The sequence below is a fragment of the Aythya ferina genome (genome assembly GCF_964211825.1).
Source record: "Aythya ferina genome assembly, chromosome: 16".
In the NCBI taxonomy this organism is placed as follows: Eukaryota; Metazoa; Chordata; class Aves; order Anseriformes; family Anatidae; genus Aythya; species Aythya ferina.
In genome coordinates this window covers 15858244-15874114 of record NC_140315.1, presented here as the reverse complement: position 1 = coordinate 15874114, position 15871 = coordinate 15858244, and the positions used below count along the sequence as shown (strand labels likewise).

General features: G+C 51.1%; 1 protein-coding gene across 2 annotated transcripts in view; it reads left to right on the top strand.

Annotated features, from left to right (window-relative positions):
- Positions 1-7981, top strand: part of B4GALT5 (beta-1,4-galactosyltransferase 5) — a 32468-nt gene extending 24487 nt beyond the window's left edge. Inside the window, exons 4-10 of one of the 2 annotated variants that reach the window (XR_014698536.1) lie at positions 457-581; positions 975-1091; positions 1912-2099; positions 2297-2419; positions 2873-2974; positions 4892-5533; positions 5807-7981. Coding sequence is in view for 1 of the 2 variants with exons in the window: in XM_084537902.1 (XP_084394028.1) it covers positions 457-581; positions 975-1091; positions 1912-2099; positions 2297-2419; positions 2873-2974; positions 4892-5039 (803 nt within the window). In the remaining variant the exon portion in view is untranslated. Of the gene's footprint in view, positions 1-456; positions 582-974; positions 1092-1911; positions 2100-2296; positions 2420-2872; positions 2975-4891 lie in introns of both variants that reach the window. The other variant, XM_084537902.1, reaches the window with a different exon arrangement.
- The last annotated feature ends 7890 nt before the right edge of the window (positions 7982-15871 follow it).

The following is a 15871-nucleotide window of genomic DNA, read 5'->3' as shown; positions in this document are numbered from 1 at the left end:
TTGCTCCCTTGCCCCGAGCTGGGCATGAGCCATGGGGGACAGGAGGGTGTGGGGCGCAGGCAGGACCCCTGCTGCAGCTGGGAGAAATGCTGCTGCCTAGGCATTGCTTCCACAGGAAATGGGGCTTTCTGGGATAAATCCATCTGAAAAGGGGAAGATGGCTCAGTGGGAAGGTGTTTCTGCCTGAAACCTCTGTGGGGAAGGGGGTGCTGGACCCTGGAGGGACCAGTGGTGGTGGGTCTCTGATGGAGAGCTGTGTCCAGCCACAGCCATGATGGCTGAGTGGGGCCGAGGAGCAACAAGGCACACCGGCAGCATTCCCTAGTTGTCTCTTTTGGTGTCTGGGGACAGAAGAAGCCACCTGCATTTGGTGCTGGGAGCAGAGGGCTGGGTGAGCAGGCAGCAAGCCACCCCAGGAGCATGGCTCCTGACCTGCTGCTCCTGCTGCCTCCCCAGAGGGCCCCATCGATGTAAATATGAGCGAGATCACGATGGAGGACATCCACCAGTTCTTCTCAAAAGACCCTTCCATCAAGCTGGGAGGCCACTGGAAGCCGAGCGACTGCCTGCCTCGCTGGAAGGTGAGCAGGAGGCTTGGAGTGCCTGGGGGAATGTTACTGGGAACACTGGGATAACCTCTCTGGTGTGCTGCAGGGCAATGCTGGGAGGATCCCCATGATGTGGGATTGCAGCACCGGGAGAAATGCTGAAGCTGAGGGCTGTTAGTGACACGCGAGTCAGCTCTGGGCTTCTACAAGGGCTGCTAAGGGGACATTCAGCTCACCCCCAACCCTGTTTGGAGAGGGATTTGCTCAAGAGGCGAGGTGGCACCACTGGGGACCCGTGCCCAGATTTATACCATTTAGACAGGGAGAGCAGCACTGACACCGTGCCAGCAGCCTCCTCCCCGGGTCGGGGTCTGTATGCTGCAGGAGCTGCTTTTGTGGTGCAGAGCTGTCCCCTTTCATCCCCAGGTGGCGATCCTGATCCCATTCCGCAATCGTTATGAACATCTTCCAGTCCTTTTCAGGCACCTTATTCCAATGCTGCAGCGTCAACGTTTACAGTTCGCATTTTATGTCGTGGAACAAGTAAGTGGTTGCGGTGTTGTGCCGGGTGGGTGGTGCTGGGGGCTGGCATCGCAGCCTGCCAGGACAGCAGTGCATTGTGTCCCGAGGGGTTTGCCTGACAGTTGCATCCCTGCAACTTTTGAAGGCCTGGGGTTAATGTTGCAATGTTTAAATTGTCCCATCCTGCTGAAAAGCAGCACAGCTGGGAGGCATGCCCCAAAATGACTTTTTTAATCTAAAAAAAAATCCAGTAGACTTTTATTTAAAACAACAAACAAACAACACATGTTGAAAGAGATTTTTAACAAACCAAACTGCAGCTTTGAAGCAGGTATTTGCAGTTGAAATAATGCTGCGTTACAGCTGTGTGTATTTGTAGTAGCTTCAGGGAGCATCCCCTGGGCCTGATGGGGTGGATGTGTGTGCTTCTTGTCTGCGCAGTGCCTGGAAGACTTCCATCAGTGTGTAGGACACAAGACTGTAATTTGATGTGTATGCTAACCTGTCACTTAAGCTATCTGGTTTCATCCGCCCTCTAAACATGCCTCTGTATTTAGGCACCCTTGCTCTTCTGGGCAGCAGCCAGTAGAGATTGATCAAAATTGTTTTGCTTTTTTTTCAAGTATCTGGCTAATGATACTTTTTGCAGCTTTATTTTTGCTACTGCAGTCTTGGTATTCAGGTTTGGGTTAATCTCACTGGCCTGTCTGTTCCAACACATCATTTCCCTTTGAGCAGTGGATCTGGAGCTGACTGCTCTGCAGTTCCCTGAATAGGGCCGAGAGTGCACACACAGCGTGAACTTGTGCGGTGCTTCCCTTGAAGGTGCTCTCTCTCCTAGGCTGGTAACCAACCCTTTAACCGTGCCATGCTCTTCAACGTTGGCTTTCGGGAAGCAATGAAGGACCTGGACTGGGACTGTCTCATCTTCCATGATGTGGACCACATACCAGAAAACGACCGCAACTATTACGGGTGCGGCCAGATGCCGAGACACTTTGCAGCCAAGCTGGACAAGTACATGTATCTGTAAGCACTGCTCTTCCTCTTCACTACAGTAATGAATAAGAAGCAAGTGTTAGATTTTCTTCTGAAAGGCAGAAGCCCAAAGTAAAACACAAAGAGGATTGGAGGAGAGCATCCTCACAGATCAGTGTCCCACACTGCAAGCAGGAAAGCCACAGTTGGTGCTGCAGTCCCCACACTGACCCTTTTCTCCCCCTCAGGCTCCCCTACAACGAGTTCTTTGGCGGGGTGAGTGGCCTGACTGTGGAGCAGTTCCAGAAGATCAATGGTTTTCCTAATGCTTTCTGGGGCTGGGGTGGTGAAGATGACGACCTCTGGAACAGGTACGGGCTCAGCGCGCGTCCCTGCGACGGGCAGGGCTCCCTGTGGTGTGGCGCTGCTGCCAGCTCCAGGGAGCACAGAAATCCCAGGAACTCAAGGAATTTCTGAGCACAGTGCCATGGTCCTGAGTGCTGGCAGCAGCTTCAGCCCCACACCGATGTTTTGTCCCTTGCTGTGCCATGGTCACCTGGGCTGGGCAGAGCCAGCCTGGCTGGAGGTGTCATGGTCTGGGAGGGTGGGTGATGGTGTCAAACGGATCCTCAGCTGAACCTCAGGTACCAGAGGTGCTGAGCATGGTGCAGCTTAGGCTGAGGTGGGGAGTTTGCATAGCTTATCTGCTCAGAAGAAAGGCAAAGTTATGTTAGGGGCCACAAACGACCTAACTGTGTGCGCTGGCAGCACGACAAGGGCAGCTGTTGATTTTACTTCTGATTTTTCTCCCCTTCCCAATGCAGAGTGCAGTACGCAGGCTATTCGGTGACTCGGCCGGAAGGAGACACAGGGAAATACAAATCAATTCCCCACCATCATCGGGGAGAAGTGCAGTTCCTAGGAAGGCAAGTGATGTTTTTTTTTTATTTTTATTTTTTTATTTTTAAAGGTCCCAGAGGCCTTCACAGTCTGTGGCACATACAAGGTTCCCTGCAACTGCTAGAAGGCAATAACAGCCACAAGTTGCAGAGGAAACAAACTGTGGGGAGAAGAGGGAGGCAGAGCACTGCTGGGGCTCCAGGATGTTCAATGCCTAAGGCGAGAGGTCCTCACAGTGTGGTTGCAACTCCTGGGGTGCCACCCAAAAGATGGGGCTCTCAGACATAGAATCATAGAATATCTTGAGTTGGAAGGGACCCTTAAGGATCATCAAGTCCAACTCTTGACATCCGTGAGCCAGAGTTGTTCCTGAGAGACAATGGCTCAAGGAAGGGCTGCTGCTGCTGCTGGGGGACATGGGTGGAATTTGAGTCTTCTGCAAACTATGCAACAGGAAACCAGAGAAATACCTTTTTGCAATCAACGGCAGGAATTAAGACTTGCAGGGCACGAGCTGCTGCACGGTGCAAGCTCTGTTCTGGAAAGGGGCTGCTGGCTGCCGCTGGCAGAAGGAGGGGACAGCAAGGGGGCTTTGTTCTGCAAAGTACTATTTGAACTCACTGCAGATTCAGAGGAGAAATGAACTTGCATGCTGATTGTCAGTCATCTACAGAGGATTCATTCTGGGGGGTTTCCATTTGAGGTTATATATAATCATTAGCCCTAGTTTTCATTTCTGTGTCAGACAGAATGCAGCAAGCGAGAGATGCTTCTCTCATTTCACTCTTAAAAAGAGGAATCAAGGAAGTCAATTTTGGCTTTAAAAAGCCATATTTAGTCAAGTCCTTGAAGCGTGTAAGGACTGAGTGCAGTGGGATGGAGCACTTGTTCCTGGAGCTTCCTTGACCTCCCCCTGGCTCCAGCAGGGAGCCCTGGTTTGATCTGGGCACAAGCTGTGGGGTCAGGGGCAGCCCCTGCCCAGGAGCCAGGCTGACAGCCATGCGGTTTCGCTCCATTTTACCTCCTACAAGAGCCCTAATTTTGGCTCTCCTCTCTGCTGCAGCTTTTCCCACCCAAGCATGGAACCTGACAGTTTTCCCAGGGAAAGTAGTTGTCAACATGCTGTTTCCTGCCAGTGTTCTGATGTTGCAACCCCTTTGAAGTCAGCGTGGGCTCTTCTGCCTTCGGTCTGACCCGCAGCCTTCCTTTTCCTCCTGGCACGTCCATTCCCTGCTGCTTTTCCTGCACTCAGGTCCCAGCCTCGGCTTCTCCTCGCCCTGTGCAATGGTGCTGGGTGCTGCCAGGTGCTGGTGCTGGGTACTGCAGGACAGGGAGTCAGTGTCCAGTCCTGCCATGATGCTTCTGTTTTTTTCTCCTCGTCCCCCTGCCGCCCCCCTCCCACCTTCAGCCTTAAATTTCATCACGCTGCCCTTAAATTTGCTTGAGGCTGCTCTTGTGCACTGCAGTTTTCTTCCCCAAAACACAGTTCTTCTAGGTTTACTTCTTCCTCCTCCATCACTTGCACTAAAACCATTAGTTCTGCTCTTGTGTGGCGTCCTGTTTCCTAAAAATGGAGAGGACCACATCACCTATCAGCTGCTTTTCTACGGCATGTTTTGGCTGGCAGGTGCCAGGCAGGAGCCCTCCCTGAGCCCGGGAAGGCTTTGGGCAAGAGCCGCTGCTTGTCTGAGAGCTCAGCGCCTGCTTGGTGCCCAGGGAGTGCAGGTAGCATCTAAATCTGTGTCAGGTGGTAGAATTTTGTGTCATTTTGTGACACTGGGGCTACTCACCTGCCAGGAACGTACAAAAGGTGACAGTCCTCTTTACTGAAGACTCAGAAATTCTGTTTTGCTGATGGGGGTGGCTGTTTTAAGAGTATGGGCTCTGCAAGGCTCCATGTGATATAACAGTGCCTCCATGGGCCTCTGGTTCTCCCCGAACAGGTACGCCTTGCTGAGGAAGTCGAAAGAAAGGCAAGCCCTGGATGGCCTCAATAACTTGAACTACTTTCCTAACGTCACGTATGACGCCTTGTATAAGAACATCACTGTTAACCTGACACCGGAGCTGGCTCTGGTGACCGAATATTAAGAGGAAAAAATAACTTTGCTCTGCCCTTCACCAAGAAAGCACCACGCCAGACTTTCTTTTCCAAGGGTTATCGAGGACAAAATACTTTGTCTAATGAAGGATTGCAGTATTTTGGAGAATAAGGCTGAAAGTGCACGCACAAATTGTCCTAGCTGTTCCAATCCGACCCAGTACTCGTGCAGCGAGCTCAGCAGTCTTTTTCTTTCCCCGCCACTTGCTTTCTGGGTTTCAGGACGACAGTTTGAACTGCTGCTCTCGTCTCCACATTCCTCCAGCAATCTCCAGCACCAGACTTGCCTCGGACGTGCTTTCTCCTCCAGGAACCAGCTCAGCTGAGGGATTCTGGCTTCCCGGCGGTGAACGTCGGAAGCAATTCAGTCGGCAACTGCCCCAGTGGGAGATCAGACGACTTCTGATACCGTTGTTCTACATTTGTGCGGTTTTTTAAATGACCTGCTTGAAGTATATACAAGAGAATCGCTTCTTAAAGAAGTGTAAGTGTAAATATGCTGTGTAAATTGCCCCTTTTTATTTTCTTCTATGGTTTGAATCCAAGCTAGAGGTTTACATAAGGTCACTCATCTTAGTCCTGAATTCTGTAAACACTTGCGTGTGCATCACTGTACTTGTGCAAGTTGTTCCCTTTTCAACCAGTGAGACCGCTTGCATGATTTAAGCTATGCATATGCATAAATATTTGTTGGACAGGGCCCTAAACTTCAAAATGTAGCGGATGAGAACTACAGCCATGTCATCACTCCTTACAGGAATCATGTAGGTGGCTTCTTCCAGGAAGGGTGAAGAAGTGGGAATATTTATGGAGAAACTCCCATTTCTATCATGTTTGCAACATACTGTGCAAATCAGTCTGAAAGCCATATGGGATAAAATCCATCGCCTGTTGCCCTGTCTCCCACTCCGATGGTAAGTGCAGCTCAGCAGGTTGCCCCAGAGCTCCCGGGGGGCCACACAGGCAAGCTGCTCATCCTGCCCCTGCAGTCCCCCCGCAGCCTGCCCCCTGTGAGCAGGGCTGTGCCCTCACTCCTTGAGGGGGGCAGTACGGTTTGGGGTGGTTCTGTGGAGGAGGATTTGGGGATTATTGTGTAAATCCAGTAGTACACTGCAGCGATGGAGGTTAGAGCTGAGGGGTGTGCTTGCTTGTCCCTGTTAGCCACCTGAAAGTGCTGGCAGGAGTGCAGGTAGTGGGCAGGCTGTCCCAAGGGTTGCACTATGGGAAAAATGAAGGACACATGAATTACATTCATGCAAACGTGAGTACCAGGAACTTGAGAGCTTGGTCTGACACCCCAACCAGTCACCCAAATTTGAGTCGTCCCTTCCCTTCTTCCCATCTTCCCATCCTCTCCTCCGCAGCAGGCAGGGGGAGGCCAGGCTGTGCTTTCCAATCTCTTCCTCACTGAAAGCCAGCCTGTGGGTTACACAGCGTGTACACAGTCATTTTTACTGGACCTCTCTGACTTCAAAGTAAATATGTTGGGGGTTGTGTTTTAATTTGTATTTATACAACACTTGTGAGTGCTTAACCTCAGAAGTACTTAACTTTCTTTTTATTGCATTGTTTGCCTTCGGTTTCCGTAAGTGTTCATGGTTTATATTGTTTTCTTGGTTCTGTGGACATATGATCCCCATATACACATCTGTTGTGGGTGTGACTGCCCAGGGCATTCCTAACCTGTATCCAGAAAATGTCAGTTTAGACAACAGAGTTCTCGTGTAGATCTTATCAGCTGGCATGAGAGGACAGCGAGTCTGCCCTTGAAAAGCGCTGATAAGTTTGTAACTTAGGTTTAAAGTCTTTGAATTTACATGTGCTTTAAAATCGCTTCCCGAGGGAATTCACCATGGTTATTTGCAGGCAGAGGTGAGGATTTGCTTTTTATAGCGCATATAGCAATAAAGACTTTCGCTACTGAATCTTGATCTCCGATTCACATGGACCCTTTTCAGATGCTAAACCCGTGTTGCCCTGCCCCTCTTTTCTTTAATCTCGAGCCCTTGCTAGAAATCTGTCTTTGTTTAATGGTGCTGCAAACAAGGAATGTATTTCAACTAGTCAAACGTTCACTACCACAGGAATCATGCATGTGTGTGTGAGTAGGTGTTAAACTACCTTTGTTTGAATCCTCAGCCTTTGACGTGTACCTGACACCCATTGCACCTTGTGTTGAACAAAGAAAGATGTTACCTCTGCTCAAAAATGCACTCTGTGGTTGGCATAAAAGGGTCCATTTTCCCCCCAAGCAGCATCCCTGTTCATAGTTCCTTTGTCCTAATCACGTTGAATTTTTTCCCTTTTTAAAATGTGGAATATCTTAAAATGTGCACTGTTAATCTTATCAGCTATGTCAAATACTGTATAGTAAATGTAACTGTTAAAAACATACTGTCAAGCGCATGTGCTGTTATGGTGTAAAAATTCTCGTATTAAGGAGAACTTGTACATATTCTGGCAGCTGAAACTCAACAAGGCCACTTGTTCACCCCTTCCACATCAACACCGTCTCTCAGCCCTGCTGGAGGGCAGGTCATATTCAATGCTGACTTCTTTTTTTTTTTAATGAGCCATGTGGGTTTTATTTGCAAAAGTATTTATTTTTGGTTCATTATTTGTAAAGCTCTGCTTCTCTAAGGGAGGTACTGTCTGAGCAACAGCCACACACTTCTATTCACTCGCCATCAGAAGTGGCTTTAAACTACAACGTATCTTTCCATCACCATGGCTTTTGAGCTTACTGTTATGTTTTTAAGAGGTGCCAGGGGGACATTTTTGCACTGAAGACTAGTGTTTTAAAACACACACACACTTCTCAGCAAAGCAATCCTTTGTGTCATTACATTTATTTACCCATGTGTTTGTACATTTTTGTATTTGTTAATTTATGAATGATTTTTTCAGTAAAAAATACATATTCAAGAACAAAGAGTGCAGCGGTTGCTTTTTCTCTTGGAGCTGGGGGGTGCTCTGGGTGCAGATGGGGCTGTTCAAGTGACCTCTGTATGGGAGGGGAAATCCACAAGCCCCAAGGGTGAGCAGGGAGGGAGGATGGGGGTCCCTGAGCAGGGGCTACAGCAGCCAGGAGCGAGGTCTGCGTGCTGACAGCTGGCCAGGAGCTGCTCCATGGAGTCCCCAGTATGGGTGTTGGGCTGGAGCTGCTGCCTGGAAGGGAGGGGGAGCAGGAACCCCATGGGTGTACTGCTTTGTGCGTGCTACAGGCATGTCTTCCAAGCATCTGATCCAGTGTGGTGCTGGCAGAGAGGCCGGCAGCCTAGGGGGAGGTGAGTTTTGGAAGTTACTTGGCTGTGGAGAAAGCTGGCAGAGAACGTTTGTAATTAGATTTTTGATCAGGCCAGGCAAGCTTCCTTACAGCAGCTTTAAAATATCTGCCTCCTGCTCCACAGTGCACAGGCACGCTAGAATAAATAGCTGGCAGCCTCGGTTTGTCCCAGGCCTTGCCTTTATTTAGCTCTCCATCTTCTGGGAAGCTGCCTCCCACACACGGCGCTGGGCTGGAGCCTGCAGGGTGGCAGGCTGCTTCCTGCCCACCTGGGACTGGGGGGATCTGGGAGTGTGCACAGACCCCGCTTGAGTACACCAAGAGGGGAGTTTCTGCCTTGCTAACCCCCAGAATTGTTGGCCCACGCCAGCGCCTGCTGGGCTACCAGCCAGAGAGCACCAGCCAGGAAAGCCACTGGAGAAAACGCCTTGGCATCTGGGGTTGGCCTTATATAGGAAAACCCAAATCCATAGGGAAAGCCTGGGGACAGTCCTGGCTGCCCTCTTGGAAGGAGCTCGGGTGCCTGGCAGTGCTGTGGCTCCAGCAGCATCGCTACAGACCTGGCTGTGTGTCACCGGGATCTCTTGTGGGGTGCTCATGGGGCACTGCAGCACTTGGGTGTCCCCAGGGGGCACAGCCAGCCCTTGGCATGGGATTCTGTCTGACTGCAGAAAGCAGACCTGGAAGCAAAACCTCATTTTGTATGGTCTGAGGAGCCAAGCACAGCGAGGGACTGGCTCACAACAGCTCTGGCACAGCTACACCCACAGAGCCCCAGCTTTCCTGGAGCTGCCCACGCCATGTAGGAGAGCTGCCCCTGCTCCCACTGAGTGGCTCAGCCTTCTGCACTGCACAGTCCTCCTGCTTTGCTGCAGAGAGCTAGAAAAACCCACACAACTAAAGCAGAGTTTTTCCTCCCACGTCCCCTCTCTGCTTCTGGCACAGCCAACCTGCCTGGGACAGCCCCGTCCCACATCCTGAGTCATGGACGCATGCTGGGAGCGCTTCTGGGCTGTGTCCCTGCCAGCCCCGAGCAGCCCAGAATCCTGGCCCCATAAGGATGTCCTCCAGGAGAGCCGCCGGGATGGCCGGGCAGGAATTGGTGCTGGTTTCTACCCTCCTCTGCTGTGTTTCTCCAGCCTAGGCAGGTTTGGAGCTGGGTGAAGCCCTTGCAGAGACCCAGCATGGGCTGGAGCTTGTCCCCAAAGAGCAGTGCTGGGCTAGTCGTGTTCTGCATCTAGTCACTGCCCTTCAGAGCACCTACACAAAAAATGAGGCTCTTTTGGAACATCTGATAAATACCACGGAAACCTTAAGGATGATTTTTCCCCCAAAGACCTGTGCAGTGTCATCTTTTCCTGCCAGAGGCAGCAGAGCCAGCTGGCGACTGTGTCCATGTAACTGAAGACAGGGCAAGGACAACGAGGTGGCCTCTCTTGCCAGGTAGAAGGGTATGAGCTACTTCCAGCTGTATCTTAATGGGGTTAATTAGTGCCGACAGCATCAGCCCCGGCAGGACAGGCTTGGCTGATTTTGCCCCTGCTGCAGGGTTTCTCCATCCCCAACCTGCAGAGGCAGTGTCCCGGCCATGGGGTCCCCAGCCCTGTGGTTTGTCACCTGCACTGCCCGGGTGTGCTCCCAGGGGAAGGACAAGGTGTCCCCAGGTGTTTGTTCTTCCCTCGGGTGAGCCACATGGTGATATTGACTGTTATTTAAGGGCTGCTCTTGGTAGTCAAGAGGTGGGAGGGGAAGCACACAGGAGTGGTGGAGTGAGGGCAGGTTGCTAGGGCTTTTGTGGCACTGGTGGAGGGGTGAGGAAAGTCTCCGGCCCTGGACTCTGCCCTTCTCGGCAGCAGCTTCATGGCTTAAAGGAGTCAGGCTGGGCTTGATAACATTTATCTGGGGTTTTGGGCTATACTGTTTAAAAAGCAATAAGCAGGGCCATGGTGGCTGGTCCACGTCATTGCTCTCGGGCTCTACAGCACCACAAAGGCTTTGCATACCGGCCTAATTGCTTTTGGATAAGAAAAACACAAAAAGGGCAAAACCAATAACTCATGCATATTATCTGGGTGAAGGAAAAGCAAACACCTCCCAGCCGTGGCAGGCTCGGGCCGTTCCTTTACCCTGTGGACACCGCAGTGCCACCGGTGTGGGGACAAGGGACAGCGCTGTGCTGGGTGAGGCAGGGGGGTTGTTTTGCAGGGTGGTGGCTGGGCCAAGCAGGCAGGACTGAACAGCCAGTGAGAGCTAAGGAGAGCCTTGAAGTATAGTGAGAAACCAGCTCCTAATGCACCGTCTCGAGCTGTGGGGACAGCAGGCAGTCTTGAGGAAGGCATTTCCCGGCAGCCACGAAGGCGGCGTCACACGCTCAGGAATCTCTTGCACAACCGCCCACGTCAGCCCGCCTGCGTTCTCGGCAGTGCGGCTGTTCCCAGGCAGGCAGGCAGGCGTGGAGCTGCTCTCCGTGGCCATAAAGCCGTGAGTCACTGTGCAAGAAGTGTCAAGTGTGGGGCCGCTTGCCAGCGAGGTGGGGCTGGTCCTGCCCCCGAGGTGTCAGGGACAGGCAATGCCTCCCCGGTGCACCCAAGCAAAAGCGACAGCTCAGCTGCAGCTTGCGTTCACCCATGGGACAAAGGACAGCCTAGGGACCAGGGATGGTGGGGGATAATGGAACCCACCTCCTGCTGCCCAGGGTCACCCCCAGGTGCCGAGGCTCCTGCCTGCCCCATGTCTCATCTCCCCTTGATTGTATTATAGCAGCTAATTTCATTAGTGGGGTGATGGCCTGGGATCTCTCATGGGCTTGTGTGTGCTGGGGTCTTTGTTATCAGTCACAGCATCTTCAGCCCATGGCTGAGACCTAATCCCTTCGCCTGAGCTGAGATCTTCATTTGACAAAGGAAATTCATTCATAATTTAGAGCTTCTTCTGTAGCTGGAAACTTTTAATGGGCGATTGAGCTGCCTGGAGGTGCCACAGCCCCCTACAGCTAACAGCAGGACTGAGGGGTGGCACAGGCTGGTTTACACAGGGCTTATTTCAATTGTGATTAGAGCTCATTTAGAGGAGGGTCAAATTAACCAGAGACAGGGCTCACAGCAGCTGAAGGGGTCAGTAACTGTGCCTTTCACCAGCCGGGGGGGACCCCGTAGCTCCCGGGGGGGCTGGTGGCTCCCTAAATGCAAACCAGCTTTTTTGCCTGAGTTCCTGCCAAGCTGCTCTCTCTGCTTTGCTTATTTCTTACAGAAACAATTGCTTTGCTCTGCAGCTGCAGCTGTTCCTGGGATGTCTATATCTGCCGCCCCGGGTTTTCTTCTTGGAGGGGCCCTGCTCACCCCAGGGTGGGCTCCTGCTTGTGCCCGGAGGCTGCAGCCCCTCTCCTGGTCCCCAGGGCCCGGGAACCCCGGGCATCTCCGGCGGAGAGCGGTGCGAAAGCCCCCCCTGGTGGCAGGCAACGGCTGTCCCCGGCTGGAAGCTGTGATGTGGAGAACATAAAAATAAAAATAGAAATAAAAATAGAAATAGAAATAAAAATAAAAATAAAAATAAAAATGCCAAATTGCTCAGGGGACACTGGTCTGGGAAAAGCTATATCCAGTTCCAGAAAAGGGAGGGAGAAATTCGCAATTTTTCGGAGACGTTAAAAAATGCCAGTGAAAGCTACTTGTGTCTCAAGGTGTTGTCGACGGAAGGAAGACACAGACGCTCAATATGAGTGAACAATGAACTTCAACTTTAATGGATAGCTCAGTCGCCTTTTATCTAGTTAGAACATAATCAACTCATACATATTGCAAAAACTAAGCTCAGCATTGGCTAACATTTCCCGCTCTTTTCAGGTAGTTCCTCCTTCTTTTAGCCACCATCCCGCCTTAGGGACTTTCCCCATCGCTCAAGGGCATCGTGTCCTTGAGCCTGATTGGCTCTCAGCCAGCTGCGTACGTGCCAGACTCATGTGAGTACGGTACTTCACTAGCCCATTGCCTCTTAACTGCCCAACATCCACGTGTCCTATTTCACTTAACCATTCCTCCACATCAAGGTGCCCAGGGATGCTGAGCGCCTGGTGGGCAAATAGCTGTTGGGTTTTCTTCCTTAGCATGAGAGCCTGGCCTTGCAGGTGCTTGAAGATGCTCCCAGGCATCCCCTTGGTGTTCCCCTGAGACCTCTGGGGAGTTATTCCCAGGCTTGCAGCTGCCGCCTGCTACTGAGAAGAAATCGTAGTAACTGCTTCTCGGCTGCTTAATTGCTTTCACATGCAGGGTGCCTGTGATGGAAATGCCCGGTAGGGATCTCCCTCTTGCTGCCCCTCCACTGAGCAAAACTGAGCCTGTTGTGGATTTCCTTGTCCCATGACTTAAACCAGGGAAAGTTCTGAGTTGAAGAGAAACATGTGTTCGCGGACTCTGATGTGATGTTTCGTGTTCATGCTATTTTACCCTTCTGTTTAATCCTTTTCTCTATTAATATTTATCAACATAACATTTTTCTTCTTTTAAACAAAGTCGAAGTTTTGCTTTTAAGGAAAAAAACATTTTTCAAAGCTTGGAAACCTTTCAGGTCCCCCTTTCCTCCTCCTCCCCTGCTTGTTTTGGCCCTAGCTGCAGTCTATTTTTCATGAAAAATATTGCTCTATAGAAACACCAGATAAACTTGCCTAGCTCTGATGCTGTCAGCTTAGGGGAAGGCTGGTGTCACTGTGTTTCTCTGTAGCCTGTAACCACTGGAGAGGTAGTTGTTTTTGCATGTTTGGTTTCTTTTGACAAGACCTGAAGTTTTTATGGCAGGTCTTTTGAGACCACAGGACCCCACTGTGTTTCTCTAGTACCACTGTGCCATAGATGTGCTGGGAACAGGCAAGCAGCCAAGAAATACCCCTTGCTGCTTCAGGGTCTGCTATCGGAAGACAAGGAAGAACTGCAAAGCCTCTGAGATCTGAGCTGGGAGTGCTAGTGAGAGCATAAAAACATACACCTGTGTTTAAAAACCTAATAAAATTGGCTGATGGTCAGGCTCAGAGGGTTGTGGTAAATGGGGCTGCATCAGGCTGGCAGCCAATCACTAGTGGGGCTCCCCAGGCTGTCAGCCTGGTGCAGCCTCACCTCAAGCATGGTGTGCAGTGTTGGGTGCCATGGTGTAAAAAGGACATAAAGCTAGTGGAGGGTGCCCCAAGGAGGGTTATGAAGATGGGGAAGGGTCTGGAGGGGAAGATGCATGAGGAGCGACTGAGGGCCCTGGGTTTGTTCAGCCCCAAGCAGAGCAGGCCAAGGGGAGGTCTCATGGTGGCCTGCAGCTCCCTCACAAGGGGAGCGGAGGGGCAGGCACTGAGCTCTGCTCTCTGGGGACAGCAACAGGACCTGAGGGGACGGCATGGAGATGGGACAGGGGAGGGTCAGGCTTGTGGTTAGGGACAGGTTCTCTAGCTGGAGGCTTGGGGTGCTCTGACACTGTTTGGACAAACTGGGGGAGGGAGGGAGGAAGCTGGGAGCTGTGTCTCGGCAGCTGTGTGGGCTCTGTGCGACAGCCCGGCTGTGCAGGAAGAGGTTGGCGGCCAGCTTGGGACAACCTGGGGGCAGCTGGGTGTTTAGAAAAAGAAGTGAGTGTTTCTGCAAGTCCCTTGAGTGTATCTGAAGAGCCTCTTCCCTTGGGGGAAGTTCACAAGGAAGAAAGTGTCCCTTGGAAAACCCAGGTATCACAAAGACCTAATTTACATGTCCCTGCGGTGTTCCTGGACCCCATAAGAGCTGGTGGCCAGGGCTCCTGCCCGCCTCCTGGGAGCACTTTGTCAGACCAGGTGCAGATTAGGATGCTGTGAATTTTTAACTTGATGCTGGAAGCCTTTCAAGTACTGTCTTCTCCTGAGACATTGCAGTTCATGTTTTTTGCAAGCCTACAGCAGCATTGCAAAGCCTGACGGTGGTTTATGTTGGCAGATTCCTGCTGCCTTCACGTATCCATCTTATGCAAGTTAGATGTGCATCAGTTCTTTGGGTTTTTCATGTTCTTATTTGTTAAACTTAGGTTAATGTTTGCAGAAACTCACACTAGAGCAGTCTGTGGGTATAAATCTCCTTTGAATGAATCCTCAGTGCCAATTTTTTTCAAACTAGATATTGTCTGAGAGAGGTTTTTAGTTAATATAAACCAGAGAAAATTTATGATGACAAAAGATTGTCTTTTCCCCAACACTTCAAGCAATCTGTTGAAATGTTTGTTTCCCATGGCTAAAGTCAGGTCAAAAACTGGGATTTTGTTCTTTGCTCAGTGGATTCCAACAGTCCTGCTCTGGCAGGCTGGGAAGGTCCCTCGGCAGCTGTCTGTGCCAGCTTCAAATTGTTTGGGGAGAAGCATAAAGGCAGACTTCAAACAACATGCAGCACTGAGTGGTGGTAGAGCCCTTCTGACACTCAGTCTGGTTTGTCATTTATTTGGCTTTGTTTCTTTGTTTGATTGATTGACTTTTCCTTCTTCTTTAGGAAATATTTGTTGCAAAGTGAGGTTCTGGATACTTCACTTCAGATGAATCTAAAACTGCAGAGCTCTCAGGGCAGTGCTCTACTTCAGATCAACAGCTTCCCACAGCTTACTGATATGCTTGCTGATATGTGCATCTTAGGCTGGCTGTGAAAACTGCAAAGCCCAGGCAAGAACACCTTCATGGTCCACAGCACCCGTCAGCAAATGGCGTGACCTTGTGAGCTGAAGGCTGCTTAACCTTTTTTCTCCCCTGACACACAGTGCTTAAATGTACCAATGTTTTCTGGTTTTGTGGTAACAGAGAAGGATTGCTCAGTGGTGTGGCAGGAGGGACCCCCACTGGCTTCCAAAGCAGAGGCCTCCACCTCAGAGCAGCCATCTCCTTGCAGTCTGGCATCCTGGCAGAGTTTGCTCACCAACCTGTGAGAGGCTGCTGAGGCATCTGCACAGGCAGTGCTTCTGCCTCTCGCTCATGACCAGTGCAGCCCCATCATGCGGGATGCCGGGGTTCCCCACTCATGGCCAGGGCCTGGCCCCGTGCTGGCAGCAGCTGCCAGGGAGGAGATGTCCAAGCCCTGCCCGGAGTCTTCCCAGGGCCAGCTCCTGGCTGGGTGCAGCAGGCATCAGGGAGAGGAGAGCACCCAGCGCCCCCAGACCTGTACACGCTGCAGCCTGGGTGTTGCTCTTGCTCTTTCTGCTTTGATTTCTTCAGCTGCAAAGCTGAAGTTTTTTACTTCTTCATGGAGTATATACAAGCCTGGTGATAACCTTATGTTATGCATGAAGGGCCTACCAAAAATCCACCGTGATGTGATGAAGGCTTCTCCCACTGATTTGGAGATCAGGGGAGGAGGGAGAGGGCTGTAGCCTGTAGGGTCAGGAGGAAGAGAGCATGTAACTCTTTTGAATTGTCTGCATTTGTTATCCACCTTTGTAATAACCCTGTAGTAACCTCCCTGCTGGGGAGAATCTGCTTCAGGACAGTCACTGGAGGAGATTGATTCGGTATCGAGTTGACTCTCTATCACTTTGTTCTTTTTTTGGGCTGACCTCAGC